The sequence below is a fragment of the Bubalus bubalis genome, chromosome 12 (genome assembly GCF_019923935.1).
Source record: "Bubalus bubalis isolate 160015118507 breed Murrah chromosome 12, NDDB_SH_1, whole genome shotgun sequence".
Classification (NCBI taxonomy): Eukaryota; Metazoa; Chordata; class Mammalia; order Artiodactyla; family Bovidae; genus Bubalus; species Bubalus bubalis.
Window position 1 is genome coordinate 14,246,764 of NC_059168.1, and position 12,166 is coordinate 14,258,929.

Here is a 12,166-nt window from a genome sequence, read left to right on the forward strand (position 1 = left end):
AAGTAATAGTCAAAATTCTTCAAGCCAGGCTTCAGCAATACGTGAACCGTGAACTTCCAGATGTTCAAGCTGGTTTTAGAAAAGGCAGAGGAACCAGAGATCAAATTGCCAACATCTGCTGGATCATGGAAAAAGCAAGAGAGTTCCAGAAAAACATCTATTTCTGCTTTATTGACTATGTCAAAGCCTTTGACTGTGTGGAGCACAATAAACTGGGGGAAATTCTGAAAGAGATGGGAATATCAGACCACTTGACCTGCCTCTTGAGAAACCTGTATGCAGGTCAGGAAGAACAGTTAGAACTGGACATGAAACAACAGACTGGTTCCAAATAGGAAAAGGAGTATGTCAAGGCTGTATATTGTCACCCTGCTTATTTAACTTGTATGCAGAGTACATCATGAGAAACGCTGGTCTGGAAGAAGCACAAGCTGGAATCAAGATTGCAGGGAGAAATATCAATAACCTCAGATATGCAGATGACACCACCCTTATGGCAGAAAGTGAAGAGGAACTAAAGAGCCTCTTGATGAAAGTGAAAGAGGAGAGTGAAAAAGTTGGCTTAAAGCTCAACATTCAGAAAATGAAGATCATGGCATCTGGTCCCATCACTTCATGGGAAATAGATGGGGAAACAGTAGAAACAGTGTCAGACTTTTTTGGGGGCTCCAAAATCACTACAGATGGTGATTGCAGCCATGAAATGAAAAGACGCTTACTGCTTGGAAGGAAAGTTATGACCAACCTAGATAGCATATTCAAAAGCAGAGACATTATTTTGCCAACAAAGGTCCATCTAGTCAAGGCTATGGTTTTTCCAGTAGTCATGTATGGATGTGAGAGTTGGACTGTGAAGAAAGCTGAGCACCGAAGAATTGATGCTTTTGAACTGTGGTGTTGGAGAAGACTCTTGAGAGTCCCTTGGACTGCAGGGAGATCCAACCAGTCATTGTAAAGGAGATCAGTACTGGATGTTCTTTGGAAGGACTGATGCTAAAGCTGAAACTCCAATACTTTGGCCACCTCATGCAAAGAGTTAACTCATTGGAAAAGACTCTGATGCTGGGAGGGATTGGGGCAGGAGGAGAAGGGGACGACAGAGGATGAGATGGCTGGATGGCATCGCTGACTCGATGGTCGTTAGTTTGAATGAACTCCGGGAATTGGTGATGGACAGGGAGGCCTGGCATGCTGCAGTTCATGGGGTCACAAAGAGTCAGACACGACTGAGCGACTGAACTGAGCTGAACTGAAAATATGGAAACATCCTAAGTATCCACTGAAGGATGGATGGGTAAAGAAAATGTAGTACACATATACAATGAAGTATTATTCCGCCATAAAAAGAAGGAAACTTGCAATAACATGGATGGACCTTGAAAGCATAATGGTGAGTTAAATAAATCAGAGAAAGAGAAATGACATTTAGTCTTACTTATATACGGAATTTTTTCCAAAAAGGAGTTCATAGATTTAGAGAGTAGATCAGTGGTTGCCAGAAGCTAGGCGTGTGGGATTGGCAAAATGGGTGAAAGTGTCAAAAGGCACAAACTTTCAGTTACAGATAATTCCTGAGAATGTGGAGTTCGGCATAGTGACTATAGTTAATGATATTCTATTATATATTCAAATGTTGCTAAGAGAGTAGATTTTTCAATCTCTCAAGAAAAAAATTATAGCTGTATTTGAGATGGATATTAACTTGACTTATTGTGATAATTTCACAATATATACAAATATATTGCATCCTTATGTTGTACGCCTGAAGTTGTTTCATATAAACAAATTTGTTACGTGTCAATTATATCTCAGTTTTTTTAAAAAGAAGGCAGAGTGTTGCCTTATTCAACCTTAGTGGGAAATATGCACTTTGGGCAACTTTAAATTTTCACAACTCTACATATGTGAATGACCATGACAGTGCTACAAATACTGATTTGGGGGTTACAAATAAATTTTAGTGAGGAGGCAAAATTTGAAAACACAGAATCCACAATTAATAAAGATCAACTCTATATCTGTCAAGCTAGAAAGACAGAATATCTTATTTAATAGTTCATTGGCTTGATTTATAACTTTTAAATATTTAGACATATGGTATTGTGGCTTCAGTTTGATTCTTACCCAGCCTCACAGCCTCCACACCCTAAGAGCTAGTGTGAAGCAGGCCAGATTTTGTGGCTAATGCCTTAAATGCATACATTTTGGCACATGTAATATCTTATTTTAGATTCTGTCCTTCTATTCAGAAATTACATTGCCTCCTTGTGTTTAGACACACACACACACTCCGTGATTTTTTTCAGTAACTTTCTATACCCAGAATGGAAACCAAAGCTACTGAGAAGGGAACACTCTAATGTAAATTGCATCTCATTCCTACATGAAAAACTACCTGCCACTATCCTATCCCCTCAGGATCTTTTAATATGATTGATGAGATAATAAAGATGACCAAATAAATTCTTTTATGATAGGGGGCTATTTGACTCTGTTAAACCATGCCAATGTGCTACCATTCCCAGGTGATATCATATCAAGCCTCAACTAAATTTTTTTTTCTGGAAAACCCTTGAATAATAACTTAGGATTTTTAGAGGATGGTTATAGATCCTTCTGGAAGATATCTGAGGATTGCACAGTGCTGTTGAATCATATCACCAAATTAGAATCTGTTCCATGGGACATTTTAAGTATTAACGTGATCCTTCTCCCTAGTGCTCAGCCAGAAATATCATTAGGAAGAACAGGAGACATCCCTTCTGTGTCTTGAAGGAGAATGGACAGGCCATTAGTCAGGCGGAAGTGCAAACATCAAAGGACATAAGCTATGAGGGTGGACACAGACCACAGCTCTGCTGGGCCAAGTTCACTGTGTTCTTGGAGAAGCAGGTTCACACAAGAAGGAAACTGGGTCAATCTAAGGGCAGATGAGGTCTAAAGAGAAACAGTACATGTGGGAAGTAGGAGCTAAATGAATCTAGAAACAAGGAGCTTTAAACACACCTCTTCTAAATAATATTTCTTCCCAGTCCCATGCTTCTGGGAAATCTATCTTTCCTTGGAACACCAAAAAAAGTGGTTCCTACACTTTGAAATTTCACCAATTACACTTGATTTTTGAAAATCAAAACCCAAGAATAGCTTTTTACTTTGCTGATTGAATATAGTATTTTTAAACTAATATTTGCCACTACAATATTTTCGTACAAGAAAGTGTTATGAAATCAGAATAATAAAAAGATATAATTACAAAATAGAAGCAAGTCTTTCCCATTCTACAAAGAACAGTTAATGACCCAACACTGACACCGCATGAACCCCAGTGGAAACGTTGCTGTGGGCTGGCAGAGTCCTAGAAGTAAGTGGCTTGAACCAAATCAAGTTCAAGCTCTGGGCTCATAGTCCCAGGCCCATGTCAGACATCAGAAATCTGGACAAGCTTTCTCATCAGAAAAGGTCTTTATGACTTCTTCAAAAAAAGTCTGTGGCTATTTGGGGCCTTGATAGTGGACCTTATTGTTTTTCCAATAAACCTTTTCTTGAACCTCCTTTCTACCTTTGATGTTGATCGGAACTTGTGGTGCTGAGTTCAAACCTCAAGCAGAACTTGACAGAGGAGGGCTTGATGTCAGATGGTTCTTGTCTAGAAAGTAACTCACACTCTTCTCCTGTCTCTAAAGACAGAGCCTGCCTTGGACCTAGGGAAAATGCATGTTCAAAGCACAAAGGCAGCTACTGTTTCATAATGTGGGTCTTTCTTTCAGGAAACAAGAGTTCTAACCAAAGCCAGTAGACTGGTATGAGAGATGAGTCAGGAAGAGCATATATGGAGGCTACAAGCTGATGCTGGGTTTCAAACACCCTTTGGCATCTCATTGTACCTGATGTCAGGCCAATGGAGATTTCAGCACACCTGGGAGGCCAGGTAGACTATGGTACTGAGCACCAGGATGCTGAGGGGACCCATTGTAGAGCCATAGTCAAGATGTTTTACCTCTTTCTCACATGCTTAGTTAAGTTTACATGGGTCTCCTTTAGCCCTAATCTTAGTTTTCCTGACTATTAATTAACCATGAGAAATCCTAACCTATTTACAGCTTCTGGAAATGTAATTTGGAGCCAAAAAAAAAAAAATGCTAGAATACGTTTTCAAATTCTAGTGTGAGCTCCTCCACCAATTTATGATATATTGGGTGTTATCACCTTCTACTGTCTTACCTTGCTTCACATCCATGTGCCTGAAGTTTGCTGTCTGGGAGGTAGGAGTAATGACCCTAGAAGCCCACTTGAGGCTTAGCTATTGCTCCAAGGGCATATGCCATTATATATATGTGCTTTCTATGGATAGTCTTACTCCACATCAGTCAGTTCAGTCACTCAGTCATGTCCAACTCTTTGCAACCCCATGGACTGCAGCATGCCAGGCTTCCCTGTCCTCCACTAACTCTTCTCAAACTCATGTCCATTGAGTTGATGATGACATCCAACATCTTCTCTTGCCCTTCTTCTCCTGCCCTCAATCTCTCCCAGCATCAAGGCCTTTTCCAATGAGTTGACTCTTTGCATCAGGTGGCCAAAGTATTGGAGCTTCAGCTTCAGCATCAGTCCTTCCAATGAATATTCAGGAATGATTTCCTTTAGGATTGACTAGTTTGATCTCCTTGCAGTCCAAGGGACTCTCAAGAGTCTTTTCCAACACCACAGTTCAAAAGCATCAATTCTTTGGTGCTCAGCCTTCTTTATGGTCCAACTGTCACATCCATACATAACCACTGGAAAAACCATAGCTTTGAAGGTTCATAGATGGACCTTTGTCAGCAAAATAATGTCTCTGCTTCTTAATATGCTGTCTAGTTTGGTCATAACTTTTCTTCCAAGGAGCAAGCATCTTTTAATGTCATGGTTTCAGTCACCATCTGCAGTGATTTTGGAGCCCAAGAAAATAAAGTCTCTCACTGTTTCTACTGTTTCCCTGTTTATTTGCCATGACGTGATGGGACTGGATGCCATGATCTTCGTTTTTTGATTGTTGAGTTTTAAACCAGCTTTTTCACTCTCCTCTTTCACTCTCATCAAGAGGCTCTTTAGTTCCTCTCTGCTTTCTGCCATAAGGGTGGTGTCATCTGCGTATCTAAGGTTACTGACATTTCTCCCAGCAATCTTGATTCCGGAAGAATCAATGTCCAAGGCTGGACATTGCCTTGTCCAGCCTGACATTTCACATGAGGTACTCTGCATATAAATTAAATAAGCAAGATGACAATATACAGCCTTGATGTACTCCTTTCCCTATTTGGAACCAGTCCACTCTTCCATATCCAGTTCTAACTATTGCTTCTTGACCTGCATACAAATTTCTCAGGAGGCAGGTAAAGTGGTCTGGTATTCCCATCTCTTGAGGAATTTTCCACAGTTTGTTGTGATCCACACAGTCAAAGTCTTTAACATAGTCAATGAAGCAGAAGTAGATGTTTTTCTGGAACTCTCTTGCTTTTTCAATGATCCAACAGATGTTGGCAGTTTGATCTCTGGTTTCTCTGCCATTTCTAAATCCAGCTTGAACATCTGGAATTTCTCAGTTCATGTTCTGTTGGAGCCTTGTTTGGAGAATTTTGAGCATTATTTTGCTAGTATGTGACATGAGTGCAATTGTGAGGTAGTTTGAACATTCTTTGGCATTGCCTTTCTTTGAGATTGGAATGAAAACTGACCTTTTCCAGTCCTGTGGCCACTGCTGAGTTTGTCAAATTTGCTGGCATATTGAATGCAGCACTTTCACAGCATCATCTTTTAGGACTTGAAATAGCTCAGCTAGAATTCCATCCCTCCACTACCATTGTTCATAGTGATGCTTCTTAAGGCCCTTCGTTCTCCAGCATGTCCTGGAGAAGGACATGCTTCCACATGTTTCTCCACATAGTTGCCTAGAAAGAAGACAACTCTGCCAAGATGATGGGTGACATAAGAGTCCTATTCAAAATGGTCTTTCAGAGACTGAGGCACTGGCAGTGCTATGAGGAAAGGACTGATCGAGCCATCATGGCCTGAAGAAGAGCATCGGATGTGACCTCTGACAGGGAAAACTTTCTTACACTTCTAGCTCCCATTGGGTTTCCTGTCTAGGAACCACTGGCCTAGAGCCCTTCCCATCTGCTTGGCTGCCAGCTGGTAACCAGTGGAAGGCCTTTGAACTAAGTTACCATCTAGAAGTTGAACTAGGGAAAGTCTCATGAAATGAATGATGTCTTTACCTTGATGAATGCTTGATCAAAGAAGGAAGAATGACTTAGGAATCCAATCAAGGTAAGAATAAGCTGAAGGGGGAAAGAAAACCTGTTATCTAATTGATTGTAATAACATATGTGAACAAAAGGAACTGAAGAACAAGCTTTGGAAAATGTTAATCCCACCTATGGAGAAGGAAATGGCAACCCACTCCAGTATTCATGCCTGGAGAATCCCATGGACCGAGGAGCCTGGCAGGCTACAGTCCATGGGATCGCAAGAATTGGACATGACTTAGCAACTAAAGAGAGAGAGAGAGAGAATCCCACCTTATACTAAGGAGATAAGTGAAGACACTGAACTGGCTGGGTGGGTGGATGCTTCGGTCCCATTAAGGTAATCTTCCCCCCAGTACCCAATATCCTTTTCTCTGATTCAAAATTCACCAGGCAAAATGCTGGGATGGCTTTGATTCTCTGTCCTTCAGGGAGAGGATGACCCTTAATACAGACACAAATATTTGGGTCTCTGGACAAGCATGTCCTTCTCTGAAAGTTAAAAAAAAAAAAAAAAAATGCATCCTGGTTTCCCAGAAGTCTCTTGTGAATTTCACTTGGGTGAATTGGGCCTGCAAAGTCTTGTGCTCTCTGGAAACACAGACAAAACCAGTTTCTTGCACCCGAATACTGACTACAGTGTGAGGATCCCACCAAGAAACTACCCGAAGGCTCAGCCAGCCTCAGCTTTTCTCAGAAGCACCCTCTCATATCAACAGTCATGACCGTTTGCTCTCTGCATATGCTGCCCCATGTAACTGTTTAATGCTGCAACAACCCCCACTTTCCAAGTAAAACACAGCCTTGTCTTTTAAATGTTTTTTGAAGCAGGCTGCACAGTGGATAGTGTGAAAACATCTAAAAAATTTCTTGTAGCACCAGGGAAGGATCTGGATGGAAGCAAAGAATTTGTAGCAACTGAATAGAATGTATGATAAGTTAAAAAGAATTTACAAAATGGATCACTGACTTAAACATAAGACCTGATACCTGGACTTCCCTGGTGATCCAGTGGTTAAGAATCCACCTTGTAATCCAAGGGACATAGGTTCAATCCCTGGTCAGGAAACTAAGATCCCAATGCCTCAGAGCAACATGCCACAACTAAGTTCCAATGCAGCCAAATAAATAATTCTTAAAAAAAAAAAAAAAAGAGTTGATAACATAAGATTCCTAGAAAAAAACAAAGACAAGAAGCCTATTGATATTGGTCTTGGGAAGAATTTTTTGGACAAGACATTAAAGGCACAGACAAAAGCAAAAATCATGTGCCAAGAGGCACATGAAAAGATTCTCAACATCTCTAATCATCATGGAAATGCAAGTCAAAACCACCATGAGGTATCACCTCACACCTATTAGCATGGGTATCAGCAAGAAGATAAGAGACAACAAGTGCTGGTGAGGATGTTGTGCAAAGGAAACCTTTATCCACTGTTGATGGGAATATAAATTAGTTCACCATAGTTTCACTTTGAAAAACAATACAGAGATTCCTCAAAAAATTAAAAATAGGTGTAATACACAATATAGCAATTCCACTTCTGGGTATATGCCCTAAGGAAATAAAAACAGGATTTCAACAAGATATATGTACGTCCATGTTCATTGTAGCTTTATTCACAATAACTATGATATGGAAGCAACCCAAATGTCCATCAATGAATGAATAGATTAAAAAGATGTGATATAGATACATACATACACAATAGAATATTATTCTGTCATGGGAAAAGAAAATATCCTGCCATTTGCAGCAACATAGATGAACTTAAGCATGTTATATAGGTGAGATAAGTCAGACAGAAAAAGACAAGTACTATAGACATCACTTACGTGTGGCTCCAAAAAAAATCAAACCTGTTAAAAAACAAACAGTGGTGGTTACCTGGGGATGGAAGAGTGGGGGATAAGACTGATGGTGTTTAAGGGTACAAACTAGTAATAAGTAGTAAATAAACCATAGCATAGCATAATGAATATAGACAGTAATACTGTGCTATAATGATGTGATAAATACTGCTTCAGTGGCAATCATATTACAATATCTAAATGTGTCAAAGTAGCACACTGTACACCTTAAATGTATAAGCTATAACATGTCAAATTCATCAAATTAAAATACATTAAAAAGCAAAAAAGAAGAGTATGAACTCAGAATGATGAGACCTAGACTCTGTATAGTGAATCTGTATTTTAAAACTGAAGTTAGGGCACTTGGCGCGGCCACAGCGCAGACCCGACTTCACTTGCTCGCAGCTCGCTCCGCGCCCTCTGCAACCATGTCTGAAAAACCCGATATGGCTGAGATTGAGAAGTTCGGTAAGTCGAAATTGAAGAAAACGGAAACGCGAGAGAAAAATCCACTGCCTTCGAAAGAAACGATTGAACAGAAGCAAGCAGGCGAGTCGTAATGAAGCGTGCGCCGCCAGTATGCACTGTACATTCCACAAGCATTGCCTACTTCTTTTAGCTGTTTAACTTTGTAAGAGGCAAAGAGGCTGGATCGAGTTTACATGCCTGTGCTACCCCTTTTCACATCAAAGAATGGAGAACTACTGACAACGCAGGCCGCGCCTGCCTCTCCCATCTGCCTGTGTGGCTGGCAGGGAAGGCAAAGAACTTGCATGTTAGTGAAGGAGGAAGCTGGGTGGGACGACAGTGAAATCTAGAGTAAAAAGCTGGTCCAAGGTGTTCTGTGGGCTGTAAAATGCAGTTTAATCAGAGTGCCATTTTTTGTTGTTGTTGTTCAAATGATTTTAATTATTGGGATGCACAATTTTTTTAATATGCAAATAAAAAGTTTTGAAACCTGAAAAAATAAATAAAACTGAAGTTAAAAGCTAGAATATCAACTATTTAAATACCTGTTTCTCTATTTCCCTGAAATTTGGTGTCTTCAAGGAGAGACAGAATGATTCGGGTCTGGAAGGAGCTTCATGTTTTCTCTTTAGCCCCAAGTTTCTAATGGGCCAGAGACACAAATACATGTGGATAAATGATTCTCAGAGACAGAGGTAGCGGACCAATACTTGATCCCAACTGAACTTCCCTAATGGGTCATAGGGGAAACCCAAGATCACAGTAAGTCAATCTGAATGGCTGCTCCACTGCTTACTATCCAGGACAGTTTGACCCAATGAAAGTGAAAGAGTAGAGTGAAAAAGTTAGCTTAAAGCTCAACATTCAGAAAATTAAGATCATGGCATCTGGTCCCATCACTTCATGGGAAATAGATGGGGAAACAGTGGAAACAGTGCCAGACTTTATTTTGGGGGGCTCCAAAATCACTGCAGATGGTGATTGCAGCCATGAAATTAAAAGGAAAGGAAAGTTATGACCAACTTAGACAGCATATTACAAAGCAGAGACATTACTTTGCAAACAAAAGTCTGTCTAGTCAAGGCTATGGTTTTTCCAGTGGTCATGTATGGATGTGAGAGTTGGACTGTGAAGAAAGCTGAGTGCCGAAGAATTGATGCTTTTGAACTGTGGTATTATAGAAGACTCTTGAGAGTCCCTTGGACTGCAAGGAGATCCAACCAGTCCATTCTAAAGGAGATCAGTCCTGGGTGTTCTTTGGAAGGACTAATGCTGAAGCTGAAACTCCAGTACTTTGGCCACGTCACGTGAAGAGTTGACTCATTGGAAAAGACTCTGATGCTGGGAGGGATTGAGGGCAGGAGGAGAAGGGGACGACAGAGAATGAGATGGTTGGATGGCATAACCGACTCGATGGACGTTAGTTTGAGTGAACTCTGGGAGTTGGTGATGGACAGGGAGGCCTGGCGTGCTGCAATTCATGGGGTCGCAAAGAGTCGGACACGACTGAGTGACTGAACTGAACTGAAGACAGAACTCAAAGCCTCAGGGCAGGATAGAATTGAGGAAGAAATCCTCAGACTATGTGTCACACCCTGTGATCTGCATCCTGGCCAGTTGTCCTGTTGGTCACTTTCCAACCTTGTGATTAAGGGCCTCAAAGCACACCTCACTGATGGAACGATCCCATCACTCTAGCCATTAACTTCCAGTTTCTTCCCCTCTCATCTCAAAGACAAACCAGCAACACACATAGACAGCCAGAAGTTTCATTTGTCAAACATCTTTAGAATGTTTTTTATTATTGAAAATTTCAAACATATGGAAGAGCAGGGGGAAAAATGGTATCATGAACATTCATATCCACTACCTAGATTTTTTTAATTGCTAATATTTTGCCATATTTGCTTCAGTTTTCTTATGCTGAAGTATTCCAAAGTAAATACCGCACGTTATAATATCTCACCCCTATATATTTTAGGATGTACTTCTGAAAAGTAGGGCTTCCCTGGTGGCTAAAAATGGTAAAGAATCTACCTGCAGTGCAAGAGACCTGGGTGTGATCCCTGGGTCGGGAAAATCCCCTGGAGGAGGGAATGGCAACCCACTCCAGTATTCTTGCCTGGAAAATCCCATTGACCGAGGACCCTTGTGGGCTACAGTCCATGGGGTAGCAAAGAGTCAGACATGACTAAGAGACTAATACTTTCTGAAAAGTAAGGACCTGTTTCTTCTATGTGATCATAATAGTATTTTTTACACCTAACGAAATTCATGATAATCTTCTAGAATGACTGAATATCTAATCTGTATTTGAATTTCCTAGTTACTCCCTCCCCCAAAATACCTTTTATAGCTGGTCAATTCAAATCAGTCTACAATTGAGTCTCATACCCTACATTTGGCAAATGTGAATCTGAAGTCTTTTCTAAGTGAGAATAGCCGCATTCTGGGTATGTCTAGATGCTGGTTTTAATTTTTTTCCTGTTTCCTCTGTATTTCTGAGTTAGATCAACTGGTTTAATCAGATTCTGGTTAAACATTTTAAGCAAGAATATTTCACAGGTGATGCTGTGTGTGTCACCCTGCATCCAGAGATGGCACATGACATCCAGTTATCCCCCCACTGGGATATTGATTTGATTATTGGGGTAAGGTGGTGATTACCAGATCCCTCCACTGTAAATGCTTATTTTTCCCCTAGGGACCAACCCTGGGTCTGGGCAGTGATATATGTGACTATCGAGTTTTCAACTCTTTTTGTTTTTAGCTGCATTCTTCAGTACAGCATTTGTTTAAAAACCAAAACAACGTAGTGAAGTCTCACATGTGCACCTTGACGCTTTCCCTTTAATTACTCATATCGAGAGTAATTACTAATATTGAGAATAAGAAGTTGCTGTAGCAGTGACCCTCAATAATTAGTAAACAAGGTTTAGATTGTTTAGGGTTTTGCTCAATATGATTAGAGATTAATTGACTTTTACATGTTTATATGTTTTAATCATTTATAGTTATTCTTCTTTTTGATCCTCAGGTTATCCCAACTTTGGCCAGTGGAAGCCCTCCAAGCTTGTTCCTGAGTCCTTTAGACATGATCCCACTCCTCTTTGGGTGCTTACTTGCTTTCTACAAAACAAGTTATTCTGGGATCATCTTACATATTCTGTTGCCCAGACTTGAAACCAGCCAATCTCTCAAGATTTGTTACCTAACCAAGTTCATTTTGCTAAATGAACACCAAGCCAAAAGACTGAGATACCAAGGTTTGCATCAAAAAAAGGATTTATTTGCAAGGCAGCTAACTGGGTACACAGGACAATGAATCTCAAGTCCACTTCTAAAGACAGACCAGTTGGGGTATTTATGGGATAACAGGACAAGTGGGGTGGTCTGAGGTGTGGGAAGTGTGGGAAAGGTGATTGGAAAAAGGTGACATAATTAACATTCTTTGCAGGTATAATTAAGCTGCAGGCCTCTGAACATTCAAAAGGTAATCAATCAGACACTCACACTAGCCCAGTTGAAGAGTTGGTGGTCCCATCCAGTCTTAACCGGCT

General features: G+C 40.5%; 1 protein-coding gene across 1 annotated transcript; it reads left to right on the forward strand.

Annotated features, from left to right (window-relative positions):
* Window positions 1–8,443: 8,443 nt before the first annotated feature.
* LOC102400520 (thymosin beta-4-like) lies at window positions 8,444–9,023 on the forward strand. The gene has a single exon (XM_044926664.1). It carries the CDS (start codon window positions 8,444–8,446, stop codon window positions 8,696–8,698), a length of 255 nt encoding a protein of 84 aa, XP_044782599.1. The 3' UTR covers window positions 8,699–9,023.
* The last annotated feature ends 3,143 nt before the right edge of the window (window positions 9,024–12,166 follow it).